Below are 14691 nucleotides of genomic sequence, written 5' to 3'. Positions count from 1 at the left end.
TCAGTTCTGTTTTTCTCACTATGCTGAGAATCAAATGGAAACAGTAGCAATGGCGTGTCAATTATTCAGCATAGTGCACTGTTACTCTAGAGCTATTAATAAAGATTTTATTGAAATACACTGTCCAGTCATATTAATGTGATAACCTGTCAGAAGGCTGTATATCACGCATTGCAGCGTGGACTTCTGCGAGAGGCAGTGAGGTTCTGGAAGGTACCGACAGTGATTTGGAGCAATGCCGACTCCAGTGCTGTCGCAAGCTGCATTGGGTTTATCGGTTGAGGATCAATCGCACGAACAACCCGATCGCGGTGGTCACACAGATACTCAATTGGATTTAAATTCGGGGGGTTTTGTGGCTGGAGGATTACAATAAGCTCGTCTTGGTCCTCTCCGAACCACCCTGTGGTAGATGTTATAGTGAACATGGTTCCCAACGACAGAGACATTTTTGTGTTGATCCATTGTGTCTTCCAGATTAACGAGACTACCCAGGGAATGCTATGAAAACATTCCCCAGACCATAACACTCTCTCTTCGGGCCTGGACCCTTTGCTTTCAGACGTTTCACACCGTTCACGCCAACATCTGTCTGCTGGAGCACAAAACGTCACCGCGCTATTCGTTCACGAGACTCAGAGGGCCATAGACACGGGTTTCCAGGTAGATGCCGTATTTCTTGACTTCCGCAAGGCTTTCGATACAGCTCCCCACAGTCGTTTAATGAACAAAGTAAGAGCATGTGGATTATAAGACCAATTGTGTGATTGGATTGAAGAGTTCCTAGATAACAGAACGCAGCATGTCATTCTCAATGGAGAGAAGTCTTGCGAAGTAAGTGTGATTTCAGGTGTGTCGCAGAGGAGTGTCGTAGGACCGTTGCTATTCACAATATACGTAAATGACCTTGTGGATAACATCTGAAGTTCACTGAGGCTTTTTGCGGATGATGCTGTAGTATATCGAGAGGTTGTAACAATGGAAAATTGTACTGAAATGCAGGAGGATCTCCAACGAATTGACGCATGGTGCAGGGAATGGCAATTGAATCTCAATGTAGACAAGTGTAATGTGCTGCGAATACATAGAAAGAAAGATCCTTTATCATTTAGCTACAATATAGCAGGTCATCAACTGGAAGCAGTTAATTCCATAAATTCTCTGGGAGTAGGCATTAGCAGTGATTTAAAATGGAATGATTAAATAAAGTTGATCGTCGGTAAAGCAGATGCCAAACTGAGTCATTGGAAGAATCCTAAGGAAATGCAATCCGATAACAAAGGAAGTAGGTTACAGACACTTGTTCGCTCACTGCTTGAATATTGCTCACCAGTGTGGGATCTGTACCAGATAGGGTTGATAGAAGAGATAGAGAAGATCCAACAGAGAGCAGCGCGCTTCGTTACAGGATCATTTAGTAATCGCGAAAGCGTTACGAAGATGATCGATAAACTCCAGTGGAACATTCCGCAGGAGAGACGCTCAGTAGCTCGGTACGGGCTTTTGTTGAAGTTTCGAGAAAATACCTTCACCGAGGAGTCAAGCAGTATATTGCTCTCTCCTACGTATATCTCGCGAAGAGACCATGAGGATAAAATCAGAGAGATTAGAGCCCACACAGTGGCATACCGAAAATCTTTCTTTCCACCAACAATAAGAGACTGGAATAGAAGGGAGAACCGATAGAGGTACTCAAAGTACCCTCCGCCACGCACCGTCAGGTGGCTTGCGGAGTATGGATGTAGATGTAGATGCAGATGTCGCCACTCAAGTTGCGGTAGTGGTATGCGAAATTTCCACTGCTAGTGCTCCCACCAGCTATCTGTGGGAGGTTATAGCACATTGGCTTCGAACATATACGGCGGTCTCATTAGTGTGACTGGACTATGTAACACATTGTGCGAAAGTAGTGGGCTCCTTAATGGTCATGTGAAAGAGACATTCAACAAAATATGAATGAACAGCAACACGTTGTTAACATTATTCAATGTAACACGTTTTGATGGCTAGCGAAACTTGTTCTTTTTTTTTTTGTTGCTGTATTCCTTACGATAAAAAACAATCATGAGGACGACCGAATAAAAGAGGATCAGTAACGTTAGGAAAGAGATAGGAAATCTGTACTTGCGTGAAGCCAAATATCTGTATCCAACAGAAGTCGAGAAATGGTTGCGAATCGTGGACTTACTGTGTCCAAGTCTTCGTCCTCGTTGTGGGCGACAGGTACACCCGCAGCGGGTGCCGCCGTGGTTGCGCCGATCACCACCAGCAGCAGCACCAGCGCCTGAGGAAGAGCTCCGCCGGCCATAATCGCTATCTAGTGAGTGCCTGCACCAGTTCAAGGCGTTCCCCCATTAAATACCCATCGTCTTATCTCACGCTGCATCACGAGTCTATACTATTTAGATTTACATTTATCTCGTCACATATGCACAGTGAATGATTCACATCACAGTTTCGAAACATCGTGGGGAAAAACAATCTTTCATGGACTGCTCCGATACAAGGAGATAAACGTGAAAGGAGATACTTTTACACGGTTAATGGTTTGATAAGGAAGAAAGAGCTGTATCTAAATGTAAACACTTCATATTATTGCAAAGTTCGACGTGAAAATCTTTATGCTTCTTAAACTAGCACTTTCATTTTTTCGTTTTAACTGATATGTCTGCTCTTTAGCAGAATGTGCACGTGCAGTGATCGCCGTGAGAGATTTGAATTACGTGGGATACCGGTAGCAGAGTCGACATATACGAAGGAGGTAGTTTAGAAAACTCTCTTTCAGCCGAATCGTGAGCATTGCTAGAAGGTCTTGGACCGCAGGAGAGACGTCTACAGACGTTAAAGTAACCTCTGGCGTGCCACAGTTGCTTTTCACAATTATATAAATGACCTAGTAGATAGTGTCGGAAGTTCCATGCGGCTTTTCGCGGATGATGCTGTAGTATACAGAGAAGTTGCAGCATTAGAAAATTGCAGCGAAATGCAGGAAGATCTGCAGCGGATAGGCACCTCGTGCAGTGAGTGGCAACTGACCCTTAACATAGACAAATGTAATGTATTGCGAATACATAGAAAGAAGGATCCTTTATTATACGATTATATGATGGCGGAACAAACACTGGTAGCAGTTACTTCTGTAAAATATCTGAGAGTATGCGTACGGAACGATCTGAAGTGGAATTAATTGTTGGTAAGGCGGGTGCCAGGTTGAGATTCATTGGGAGAGTCCTTAGAAAATGTAGTCCATCAACAAAGGAGGTGGCTTACAAAACACTCGTTCGACCTATACTTGAGTATTGCTCATCAGTGTGGGATCCCTACCAGGTCGGGTTGACAGAGGAGATAGAGAAGATCCAAAGAAGAGTGGCGCGTTTCGTCACAGGGTTATTTGGTAACCGTGATAGCGTTACGGAGATGTTTAGCAAACTCAAGTGGCAGACTCTGCAAGAGAGGCGCTCTGCATCGCGGTGTAGCTTGCTGTCTAGGTTTCGAGAGGGTGCGTTTCTAGATGAGGTATCGAATATATTGCTTCCCCCTACTTGTACCTCCCGAGGAGATCACGAATGTAAAATTAGAGAGATTCGAGTGCGCACGGAGGCTTTCCGGCAGTCGTTCTTCCCGCGAACCATGGAACAGGAAAGGGAGGTAATGACAGTGGCACGTAAAGTGCCCTCCGCCACACACCGTTGGGTGGCTTGCGGAGTATATATGTAGATGTAGATTTAAAGGCCTTATACAGGAAATATTGGAAATCAGACGTGAAAAACTGCGCAAAAGGTACCTTCCTTTCTTCATTCTCTCTCTACCTCCGCCCCCCCCCCCCGTTTTCATTTCACCTCTTGGTCCTCACCCCTTTACGTCCAGTTCACTATTAATTCCACTAATTCGCAGCCACTGTTCAATCATATTTGCCCCCCCCCCCACTCCACTCCCGCCCCCCTCTCCCGCTACTCACCGTTTAGATCTTCAACTCCATTACTACTCCTTCATTTCTCTTACACATAAAATAAATACATAGTAACACAATTAAACAGCTTAACAGACATATGACGAATCGCGGAGGAAGAGAACAACTTTGGATCAAGCGGAAAACTAGCAGTTGGTATTGGTACTTCAGTATGCTATGTCCCACATCAAGAAATTGATAGTTCTTCAAAGCAATGTGGCTTTAATCCAGAATCAACAGTGCGAAACGATGGAATACCTCTAAAGCGTGCAAGGAGATGACGTCTCTCATGAGCGAAAACATGACATAACACACCGTAAGTATAATCAAAATATTTTGTAAGAAACTCTTTCCCGGATTAGAAACTAAGGCAAAAAAATAAAGACTCGGACTTCGGTCGCCATCGTTAAACGACAATCCACTACCCAACCAATGCTGGTACAACGGCCTCATCCACCAAGTAACACGTCCGCCAGAAGAACAGACATTTAGAGGATATGGAGGACAACACTCCAGTTTGTTCTCATCGTGGCCACCCTGGACACTTTGTTCATTACTGCACAGAAAGAAGTCGACTATTACGCTGCAAAGTGTCAACCATCAGAACAGTCCTATTCACGCCAGTCAACTGCAGACGATTATAGTAAACTTGTGGTCAGAAGCTCATCACCGTACTCTGGACTCAACGATCGCATGGCCGAAACGACAATGGATGCACCGGTTCCCATTTCAGCTGGACGATGCACAGGATGACTATGCAAAACTTCTCATCACCAGGACTGAAGAAATAGGACAGCTGGTTCACTTGCTGACCGTGGACGCTCAGAAGAAGGAACAACAGCGTTGCAGTACCAAGAACCAATCAGTGACATACAGACCAGGAAGTCAGGCCTGGATTTTTACACCTGTGCAGGAAATAGGGCTAATGGAAAAGTTGATGAAGCGCTACTTTGGGTCGTACCATATCTTTTTATCTCTACATCTACATACATACTCAGCAAGTCACCTTATGGCGTAAGGTTTCGGTCACCACGTACCACTACTAATCGTTCCATTTACTATTCCACTCGCAAATGTAGCGAGGGAAAATCGACTGTCTGTAGGTCTCCGCAAGAGTCCTAGTTTCTCGTATGTTATGTTCGTCGTCTTTACTTTGGTGGCAGTACGACATTTCTGTTTCAAATGCCGGTTCGTTAAATTTTCTCAGTTGTGTTCCTCTAAAAGAACGTCGCTTTCCTTCCAGGGATTCCCATTTCAGTTCCCGAAACATCTTCGTAATACTTGCGCGTTGTTCGATTGTATCGGTAACAAGTATAGGAGCCCATCTCTGAATTGCTTTACGTCTTCCTTTCATCCGACTTGGTGCCAATCTCAAACACTCGAGCAGTATTCACGAATGGGTCGCACTAGCGTCCTATATGCGAACTCCTTCACAGATGAACCTCACCTTCCCAAAATTCTCCCAATAAACCGAAGTCGACCATTCGCCTTCCCTACCACAATCATCACATGATCGTTTCATTTCATAATACTTTGAAATGTTACGCCGAGATATTTAAACAACGAGACTGTGCCAGGGAGGCCACTACTATTGCTGTGTCCGAACATCGCGGGTTTGTTTTTCCTACTCGTCTGCGTTAACTTACTTTTTTTTGCATTTAGAGCTAACTGCCATTCATCACACGAACTAGGAATTTTGTCTAAGTCATCTGGCACCCCCCTACAATCACCCAACTTCGACAACTTTCCGTCCGGTGGTCTAGCGGTTCAGGCGCTCAGTCCGGAACCGCGCGACTGCTACGGTCGCAGGTTCGAATCCTGCCTCGGGCATGGATGTGTGTGATGTCCTTAGATTAGTTAGGTTTAAGTAGTTCTAAGTTCTGGGGGACTGATGACCACAGATGTTAAGTCCCATAGTGCTCAGAATCATTTGAACCATTTTTTTTTTGAACTTTCCGTCCTCCACAGTAGCACCAGCAAATAACCGCAGATAACTGCCCACCCTGTCCGCCAGATCATTTATGTGTATAGGAAATAATAACAGTCCTATCATAAAATTCCTAGATCACTCCTGATGATAGCCGGCTGGAGTGGCCGTGAGGATCTAGGCGCTACAGTCTGGAGCCGAACGACCGCTGCGGTCGTAGGTTCGAATCCTGATGACCTCAGAAGTTAAGTCGCATAGTGCTCAGAGCAATTGAACCATTGAACTCCTGATGATATCCCTGTCTCTGATGAACACTCACCGTCGAGAACAACGTAGAGAGTTTTATTACTTATGAAGACTTCGAGCACTCAGTATCTGTGAACCTATTTCATCTGGTCGTACCTTCTTTAACAGCCTGCAATGAGCACCGTGTCAAACGCTTTCCGAAAATCTATAAATATACAGAGTGATTTTTTACTGACATTTAGAAAGCACCGAAATGACGTAGATGACGCTGAATCAAGTAATTTAATGTAAGACACGCGGGGCCGCGCACGACGGCAAATGCCCCAAAATTGGAGATAAACGTAAATCGGTGCATAGTAGTCTTGTATTACTACTACTGCGAGCGCTATTGTATCACACCAAATAATACAAGAACGAAAACGCAGTAGTATAGCGAGCGATGTGTGGTTCTGCCCCCTACCGTCGAGGGTCAGATCGTCAAGTCTAAGTGCTGAATGTGCACCGAGGTATGTCAACTAGTGACATCACATGTTCAAGATTTGTCATCCACTTTTCGGGAATTTCCCGACATTTGCGGCCCCTTTTGCCTTGTACTAAATTACTTGTCTCAGAGTTATTTACATTTATTCAGCGGTTTTTAAACTTTAATAAGAATCATTCTGTATGATATGAACATAGATCTCCATCGGTGGTTGGTTGGTTGGTTTGGGGTATAAAGAGAGCAAACTAGAGGGTCATAGGTCCCTTTCTCCATATGCAAACAAGGCTCAGATTAAAATAATTCCCAAAAGGAGTCGGGAAGAGGAAGAGAGCGGAAAACTAACGGGGAACCACACGGTTAGAGAAAATGAAAAAAGTTAACCAAAAGGGGAAAACGTACACTAAAAGGAAAAGTAGTGGAAGGTATTAAAATAATATAGCAGATTACCAAGGCTCTCTGATCACAAGAATAAAAAAGGATGAGCCAGCTACTCTGCAACACACTAAAATCTACAGCTTAAAAGAGAAGGCGAGATGAACACACGTAGGGACAAGAAGAACACCAAGGGGAAATAAAACAGCAAAGAAAGAGTGAGGTAGAGTTAAAATGGAGGGAGGCTGGGGGCCTGGAAGATTAGGCCAGACGCACACCCTTAGACTGTGCGATAAAAACTCCCTTCACGAATTAAACGTAAAAAAAAAGAAATATATATATCAGCCATTGAGGAATTCTTATCCAACACCAGAGGCAGGGTGCTGCGAAGGTTATAAGTCCTCCGCAGAGCGCCTAAAATTGGGCAGTCCAAGAAGATGCGGACGACAGTCATGTGGGAGCCACAGCAATACCTAGGAGGGACCTCGCGATTGAGGAGGTGGGCAGGTGTTAGCCAATTATGGCCGATGTGGAGCTGGAAAAGGACAACGGAGTCCGTGCGAGTGGCTTGTATGGCTGACCGCCATACATTCGTTGTCTCCTTGATAACACGTAGTTTATTTGGTGTACTGAGGGTGCGCCATTCAGTTTCCCAGATCACGAAAATCTTGCAGCGGAAGACCGATCGAAATCAGTCTCCGGAAGGATGGCGAGGGAAGCAATGGTCGAGAGCTTGTAGGCTGCTTAAGGAGTCAGTTCGCAGGGTATCGTGCAAGAAAAGGGCAAGCTGAGTTTCGCATGAGCGATGCTTTCTAAATCCACGTTGATTTGTGGGACAGAAAACTGCCCCCAGAAAATTTATTATATAAGAACCCAGAATATGTTCAAGAAATCTACAGCATACCATCCACTATTTTACCTTCCTTGTACACAGGAGTCACTTACGCTTTTTTTCTATTCGCTTGAGACTTTTAGCTGGACAAAAGATTCGCCACAAATGCGAGCTTAGTAAGGGGCCATTGCTGTAGAGTATCCTCTGTAAAACCGAGTCTGGCATTCCGTACAATCCTGGTGCCGTAATTGTTTTCAACTCTTTCAGTTGCTTCTCAGCGCCAGGGATTCTATTTCTATGTCCTCCAAACGAAGTCAGTATGACGGACAACCAATCGTATCTGTATGTTTCTCCCGCGTGAATGATTTTTAAAATGCTTTCCTTTTGCTGTCTTTTACGTCCTAACGAGAACGATCAACAACTGACTGGATAGAAGCTTTTGACACACTTAGCGAGTTTGTGTAGGACCAGAATTTTCTCAGGTTCTCAACAAGATCGTTGGCTAAGGTATGACGGTGGTAGATGTGTGCTTCACGCAGCTATATGTATACACACGCGCAAATTTCTACTAACTTTTTCCTGTCGACATTTCCACCTCCTTTTTTCACCCAACAGTGTAACGATCTCTGCTTCCTCCATATTTTCCGAATTTTCTTAAAACCACGGTGTGTCTTTTCATTCCCCATTCCACATAGTCGCCGTGATTTACGGTCAGTTTAAACTGTGCCAATTCATCTACGTCCATCCCACTGCAACTAAATTACTCTACTGGCCATTAAAATTGCTACACCAAGAATAAATGCAAATGATAAACGGGTATTCATTGGACAAATATATTATACTAGAACTGACATGTGATTACATTTTCACGCATTTTGGGTGCATAGATCCTGAGAAATCAGTACTCAGAAAACTACCTCTGGCCATAGAAACGGCCTTGATACGCCTGGGCATTGAGACAAACAGAGCTTGGATAGTGTGTACAGGTACAGCTGCCCATGCAGCTTCAACACGATACCACAGTTCATCAAGTGTTGTGACGAGCCAGTTGCTCGGCCACCATTGACCAGACGTTTCCAGTTGGTGAGAGATCTGGAGAATGTGCTGGCCGGGGCAGCAGTCGAACATTTTCTGTATCCAGAATGGCGCGTACAGGACCTGCAACATGCGGTCGTGTATTATCCTGCTGAAATGCAGGATTTCGCAGGGATCGAATGAAGAGTAGAGCCACGGGTCGTAACACATCTGAAATGCAACGTCCACTGTTCAAAGTGCCGTCATTGCGAACAAGAGGTGACTGAGATGTGTAACCAATGGCACCCCATACCATCACGCCAGGTGATATGCCAGTATGGCGATGACGAATACACGCTTCCAATGTGCGTTCACCGCGATGTCGCCAACCACGGATGCGACCATCGTGATGCTGTAATCAGAGCCTGGATTCAACCGAAAAAATGATGTTTTGCCATTCGTGCACCTAGGTTCGTCGTTGAGTACACCATCGCAGGCACTCCTGTCTACGATGCAGCGTCAAGGGTAGAGGCAGCCATGGTCTCCGAGCTGATAGTCCATGCTGCTGCAAACGTCGTCGAACTGTTCGTGCAGATGGTTGTTGTCTTGCAAAAGTCCCCATTTGTAGACTCAGTGATCGAGACGTGGCTGCACGATCGGTTACAGCCATGCAGATAAGATGCCTGTCATCTCGACTGCTAGTGATACGAGGCCGTTGGGATCCAGCACGGCGTTCCATATTACCCTCCTGAACCCACCGGTTACATATTATGCTAACAGTCATTGGATCTCGACCAACGCGAGCAGCAATGTCGCGATACGATAAACCGCAATCGCGATAGGCTACAATCCAAACTTTATCAAAGTCGGAAACATGATGGTAGGCATTTCTCCTCCTTTCACGAGGCATCATAACAACGTTTCACCAGGCAACGACTGTCAACTGCTGTTTGTGTATGAGAAATCGGTTGGGAACTTTGCTCATATCAGCACGTTGCAGGTGTCGCCACCACCGTCAACCTTGTGTGAATGCTCTGAAAAGCTAATCATTTGCATATCACAGCATCTTTTTCCTGTCGGCTAAATTTCGCGTCTGTATCACATCTTCGTGGTGTAGCAATTTTAATGACCAATAGTGTACTTCCTATCATTGTCTAAGTAGGATGCTAAGAACTGCTTGTCAGCTGTTTCTACCATTAATACTATCGTAGGCTTTATGATGGATTAATTGTCTTTAGTATCCATCATCGCTGTGATTCTCTCTACTGACACTGTCGATGACGTTAGGTCTGTTTGTTGTTGTAAAGCCTGAAACAATTCCACTGCGTGTGGGTTGTCGAACTAGGTGCTCAAGAAAGCTTTCGGAAAACGTATTCATATCTACTTCACAAGATTGTGTGTCCGTATCACCTGCAATGATCTATACTCGGTAGGGTGCTGTGCATGAATTACATCACATGAATTCCATGATCTTTTGGAGTTCTCTGACACCGACCTTCTCACAGGAGGTCACACATGAGTATAAACTCCACCACCTTCCTTTCTTCGTCTGATGTGACGTCACGTATTTTGTAATTTTAATTCTAGAAGTCAATAAATTAAAATAGCACTTCCAAAATTATTTACATATTTATATCCAAAATCTTTATTTCATAAAAACAACAATAAATCAAACATGTTAGAAAATTTACAAAACATAACAAATCAAGTGAACGATACAATACTTAACCATCTTGTCTCCATGGATTTTGAACCTATTTCTCTAGATTATTTAAAAGTGGCGTAGCAGTCACTATGTTTTCGATTTGTATAATGTGAGAAACATTCGTTTTGTCCACGTCTTCTTCATCTAGCGACATAGCATCGTGATCGTTTATCAGACAAAGTATTTGACCTGGAATGTCTAGCTGCTATTCTTTGAGGACGTATCTTCGTGCTAAGCAACTTTGAGGACGTATCTTTATGTTGAGCAAAACCTCTTTTTGGCTCTTATACGATTACATGTATTGGTTGGTAAATGGATATAAGCGTCTGTCGTCATTGGCCGGGAGGCCCCTCGCGGGGCAGGTCCGGCCGCCTTGGTGCAGATCTTATTACATTCCACGCCACACTGGGCGACCTGCGCGCCAGATGCGGATGAAATGATGAAGACAACACAACACCCAGTCGCTGAGCGGAGAAAATTCCCGACCCAGCCGGAAATCGAACCCGGACCCGTAGGACGGCAATCCGTCACGCTGACCACTCAGCTATCGGGGCGGACGAAATGAGCGTTTGGCGTCATTGACCGGGAAGCCCCTTACGGGGCAGTTCCGGCCGCCTTGGTGGAGGACGCAACATTGGGCGACCTGCGCGCCGGATGGGGATGAAATGATGATGAAAACAACATCCAGTCCCTGAGCGGATAAAATCCCCGGCCCAGCTGGGAATCGCTGGCCGAAATGGCCGTGCGGTTAAAGGCGCTGCAGTCTGGAACCGCAAGACCGCTACGCTCGCAGGTTCGAATCCTGCCTCGGGCGTGGATGTTTGTGATGTCCTTAGGTTAGTTAGGTTTAACTAGTTCTAAGTTCTAGGGGACTAATGACCTCAGCAGTTGAGTCCCATAGTGCTCAGAGCCATTTGAACCATTTGAACCAGCTGGGAATCGAACCAGGGCCCGTGGCCGAGCGGTTCTAGGCGCTTCAGTCTGGAACCGCGCGACCGCTAGGTCGCTAGTTCTAGGGGGGGGTGATGAACTCAGCTGTTAAGTCCCATAGTGCTCAAAGCCATTTTTTGAACCCGGGCCCCTTAGGACGGCAGTCCGTCACGCTGACCACTTTTTTTTAAATCGCATTTTGTTCGCTTTCGTTCGTTGCATCTGCTCAGGGCGGACATCTTAAGACACCCGTTTAAGTTCGTTGTTGATCGATTAACTCAGTTTTTTTTTATTGCTCAGGGCAGCTAACCCTCTGACCGAACATGCTGAGCTATCGGGGCGGACTATTGGTTGGTGGCTTTGTATGATGAAAAATATAGACCACAGATTCCACACGATCGCTTAAGTAAGTATGCTTCGACACTGCGACAATAGCCACCGAACTGAACTTGCCTCAAATGTGATTGAGCTCCGATATCCACAGATAGATGTAGTGAGACCGGAGCAAGTTTACCTTCGGAGTTACCATTTCCTACGGGTATATACCCGTCTGAAGTCTGTTTAATAAAAACAGCCCCACTCATATTGGTCGCCACAGGCTAGATCGTCGCACAGCGCAACATACGACAACGTCGCATTTTACAATTTGTAAAAAAAGATTGTGATTCATGTACGTGATTTGTGTACCACGTAACATAATTTTTTAGTGTCCTCACCTCTGCGATATCCACACTGGTATCTGTTGGCACATGTATTCATCAATCACAGGAAAATCGTCAATAAACAATTCGCTCCATATATTAGCCAACACGATGTCGGCACCCATGGAGTTCCGTTTTTCTAGCTCCGAGTCAGTAATTCGATCACTAGAATGAAGGTATGAACTGAAATCGTCATGTTTTAATACAACACCAGAAGTTCGCAACTAAGAGACGCCATTCACTGCTCCATTTTTTTAAACGCACTGTTTTTTGGGGCATTTGTGGCAATGTAAATAGCATCCAAGACAAAATCTTTGAAATGTTGTACAGATGAAACAATAACTCGCTCCTATCCTGGATTTTCGTCCGGATCACCATCGCAAGTAAAAATAAAGACTGATTTTATGAAAGCGTCTTGAGTTCTCATTAACTTTTCTAAAGCAGGTAATTCAGAAAGTCCTTGTACGTCTGTGGCATTAGTCTCCACGTAAGAGAAAGAATGTTTTCAACGACGAATCGCTACGAATGTGCACCCAGAGTGTCTCACGGTTTCGGGTTTCCCTTCAACATCTTTCTTTATTACAATACCTGCATAAACAGAGGGAAAAAGCTTACGTTTTTCAGCGAGCACACAATCACGATCTGGTAATTTTACGCTAGTGGAGGTGCATTAATATTGGTGCTTGAGCATTTGCTGGTGTAATATCTAATGGAACACGTGCTTTGTCATCTACTGATAAAAAGAATTTGTTATTATCGTAGCTATAATGAATTTGAAATCTTTATGCTTTACATGTGGCGTAGAGTTTGGTTTACATAATTTAACAGAAACAGTTACCAAGTGTTTTTTTTTTCCTTCCTCTGTTGTGATTCATCTGAGAAGGAGTCTTAAGCATAACCCTCAACCTCTGTTAGTTTAGCGTTGTTTGCAAAGGTCGGCTTGTAAGTCGTCCACAGTTTTGCAGCAACTTGTAATTTCAGTGCGACGTCGAACATCACAGTGCCGCCAGAAAATGCAGCCTCCTTTACGATATGAAATAAACCTCACTGATTTGCTTCTACTCTAGGCTGACCAACAGTATTTAGAATTTTAAGAGCTGGTGCTAAGCCGGAATTACTTTCAGAAATTTCTACAATTTTTCGTTTTTAAAATCACAGGTTTTTTATATTTCCGCTGCTTTGATTTTTCTCGTCAACATGTTTTTTCCAGTTTAATGTTTTCCTTATTTTTTTATCTGTTGCCATGCCAGCATCACGTGGTAGCAGCAAGCTACTGAGTTCAGATTTTGGGAATCCAATTTTATTCCTAGAAGTTTTCTGAATAGGCGTTGATTTAGGCATCGTTTGAAGTAACTGACTTCCACTTGACTGCATATTAACATCTTTAGAGTCTCCTGGAAAGTATTGTTTGTTTTCTTCCTTCAATTAAAAGAAAACACGTGAAATATTGAATACGGGCATTTCACACAAAATGTGTGCTAAATCGCCCTGAAGAAACTAGCTACACGGTAGCGAAAACAGCACTGAAATCGACCCTGTACTTTTCTGGACTACCTAGGACAGACGGACGAAAAGATGCGGTTGCCGACTGCTGTGTAATAAGTAATGAATAACAACTGAATACAACTGACTGGGTTGTTCCGAGTATCAGTTTGCCACGAAACACTACAAATATTTTTGGCGGGGAGAATGAAATTTTAAAATAATTTAAAAATCGAACTTACTTTCACGCCCATGGGCTCTAGCTGTTTTGGTGATTTTGACGACGAAGGAACGTTTGAAAACAAAATCTACAAGTGTTGCTCTCTTTTTCGTCAGTTTTATTTGCGGCTTTTTAATTTACCGAAAGATGTAAACAATTAAACATAGTCGAATTCGGGCCAGCGGCGGCTTTTCTCAGATCCTCAAAGGCGGCATTGGCCTTTCTGCGTATTTCAGAGGCGTCCGAGGTGCGACACCGTAGGTACAGCGAACGTGATCTTGCCTCGCCGCCCCGTTTCCCCAAAAAGTGACACAAACAAATTTAAACCTTATTTAACAATATTGATAAAGTTGATAATATTTTAAAGTTTTTCGTTAGAGTTGAAGTTTAGAGTTGTAATAGATTTACACGCGTTACGTCGTGAAACTTGTGACTCGTCACCCCGCCCTTCTCCCCCTTGTCATACGATGTCACTCTTGTTGACCCTCTGTCAATCCCTCAACGTGTGATGTAATTTGCGGATGACCCCTAGGTTAATGTCGCCTCCACATAATATGCATAATCGGCATATGTCCGTGCTAGTGAGAGTAGAGTTTCTTTGAATGAACTCTTACGCCAGAATCAGATTTTAGTTTATTAAGGACTATTGCTAGTGTCCAGATAATTTCACAGTTAGGCTCGATTTCAATCCCAAGGGGGACAGTATTTTTATGGACTGCTATGAATTCATATTAGGTTGAAGCATAAGTCCGTAGCGTTTTAGATTTGCTTGTTGGTATTCCGGAAGCTATGACTTTGTTAATCGATTGTAATTTTTTGTTTGTACTTCATT

The 14691-nt window shown here is 44.1% G+C and overlaps 1 protein-coding gene across 1 annotated transcript in view; it reads right to left on the bottom strand.

Moving 5' to 3' along the window:
• Positions 1 to 2319, bottom strand: part of LOC124622406 (lipase 3-like) — a 78192-nt gene extending 75873 nt beyond the window's left edge. Inside the window, exon 1 of the mRNA XM_047148094.1 lies at positions 2189 to 2319. Coding sequence (XP_047004050.1) covers positions 2189 to 2308 — 120 coding nt within the window. The 5' untranslated portion in view covers positions 2309 to 2319. The remainder of the gene's footprint in view (positions 1 to 2188) is intronic.
• Between the last annotated feature and the right edge of the window lie 12372 nt (positions 2320 to 14691).

This window comes from Schistocerca americana, chromosome 7 (genome assembly GCF_021461395.2).
Source record: "Schistocerca americana isolate TAMUIC-IGC-003095 chromosome 7, iqSchAmer2.1, whole genome shotgun sequence".
Classification (NCBI taxonomy): Eukaryota; Metazoa; Arthropoda; class Insecta; order Orthoptera; family Acrididae; genus Schistocerca; species Schistocerca americana.
The sequence above is the reverse complement of the archived record's forward strand: the minus strand, read 5'-3'. Positions and strand labels throughout refer to the sequence as shown.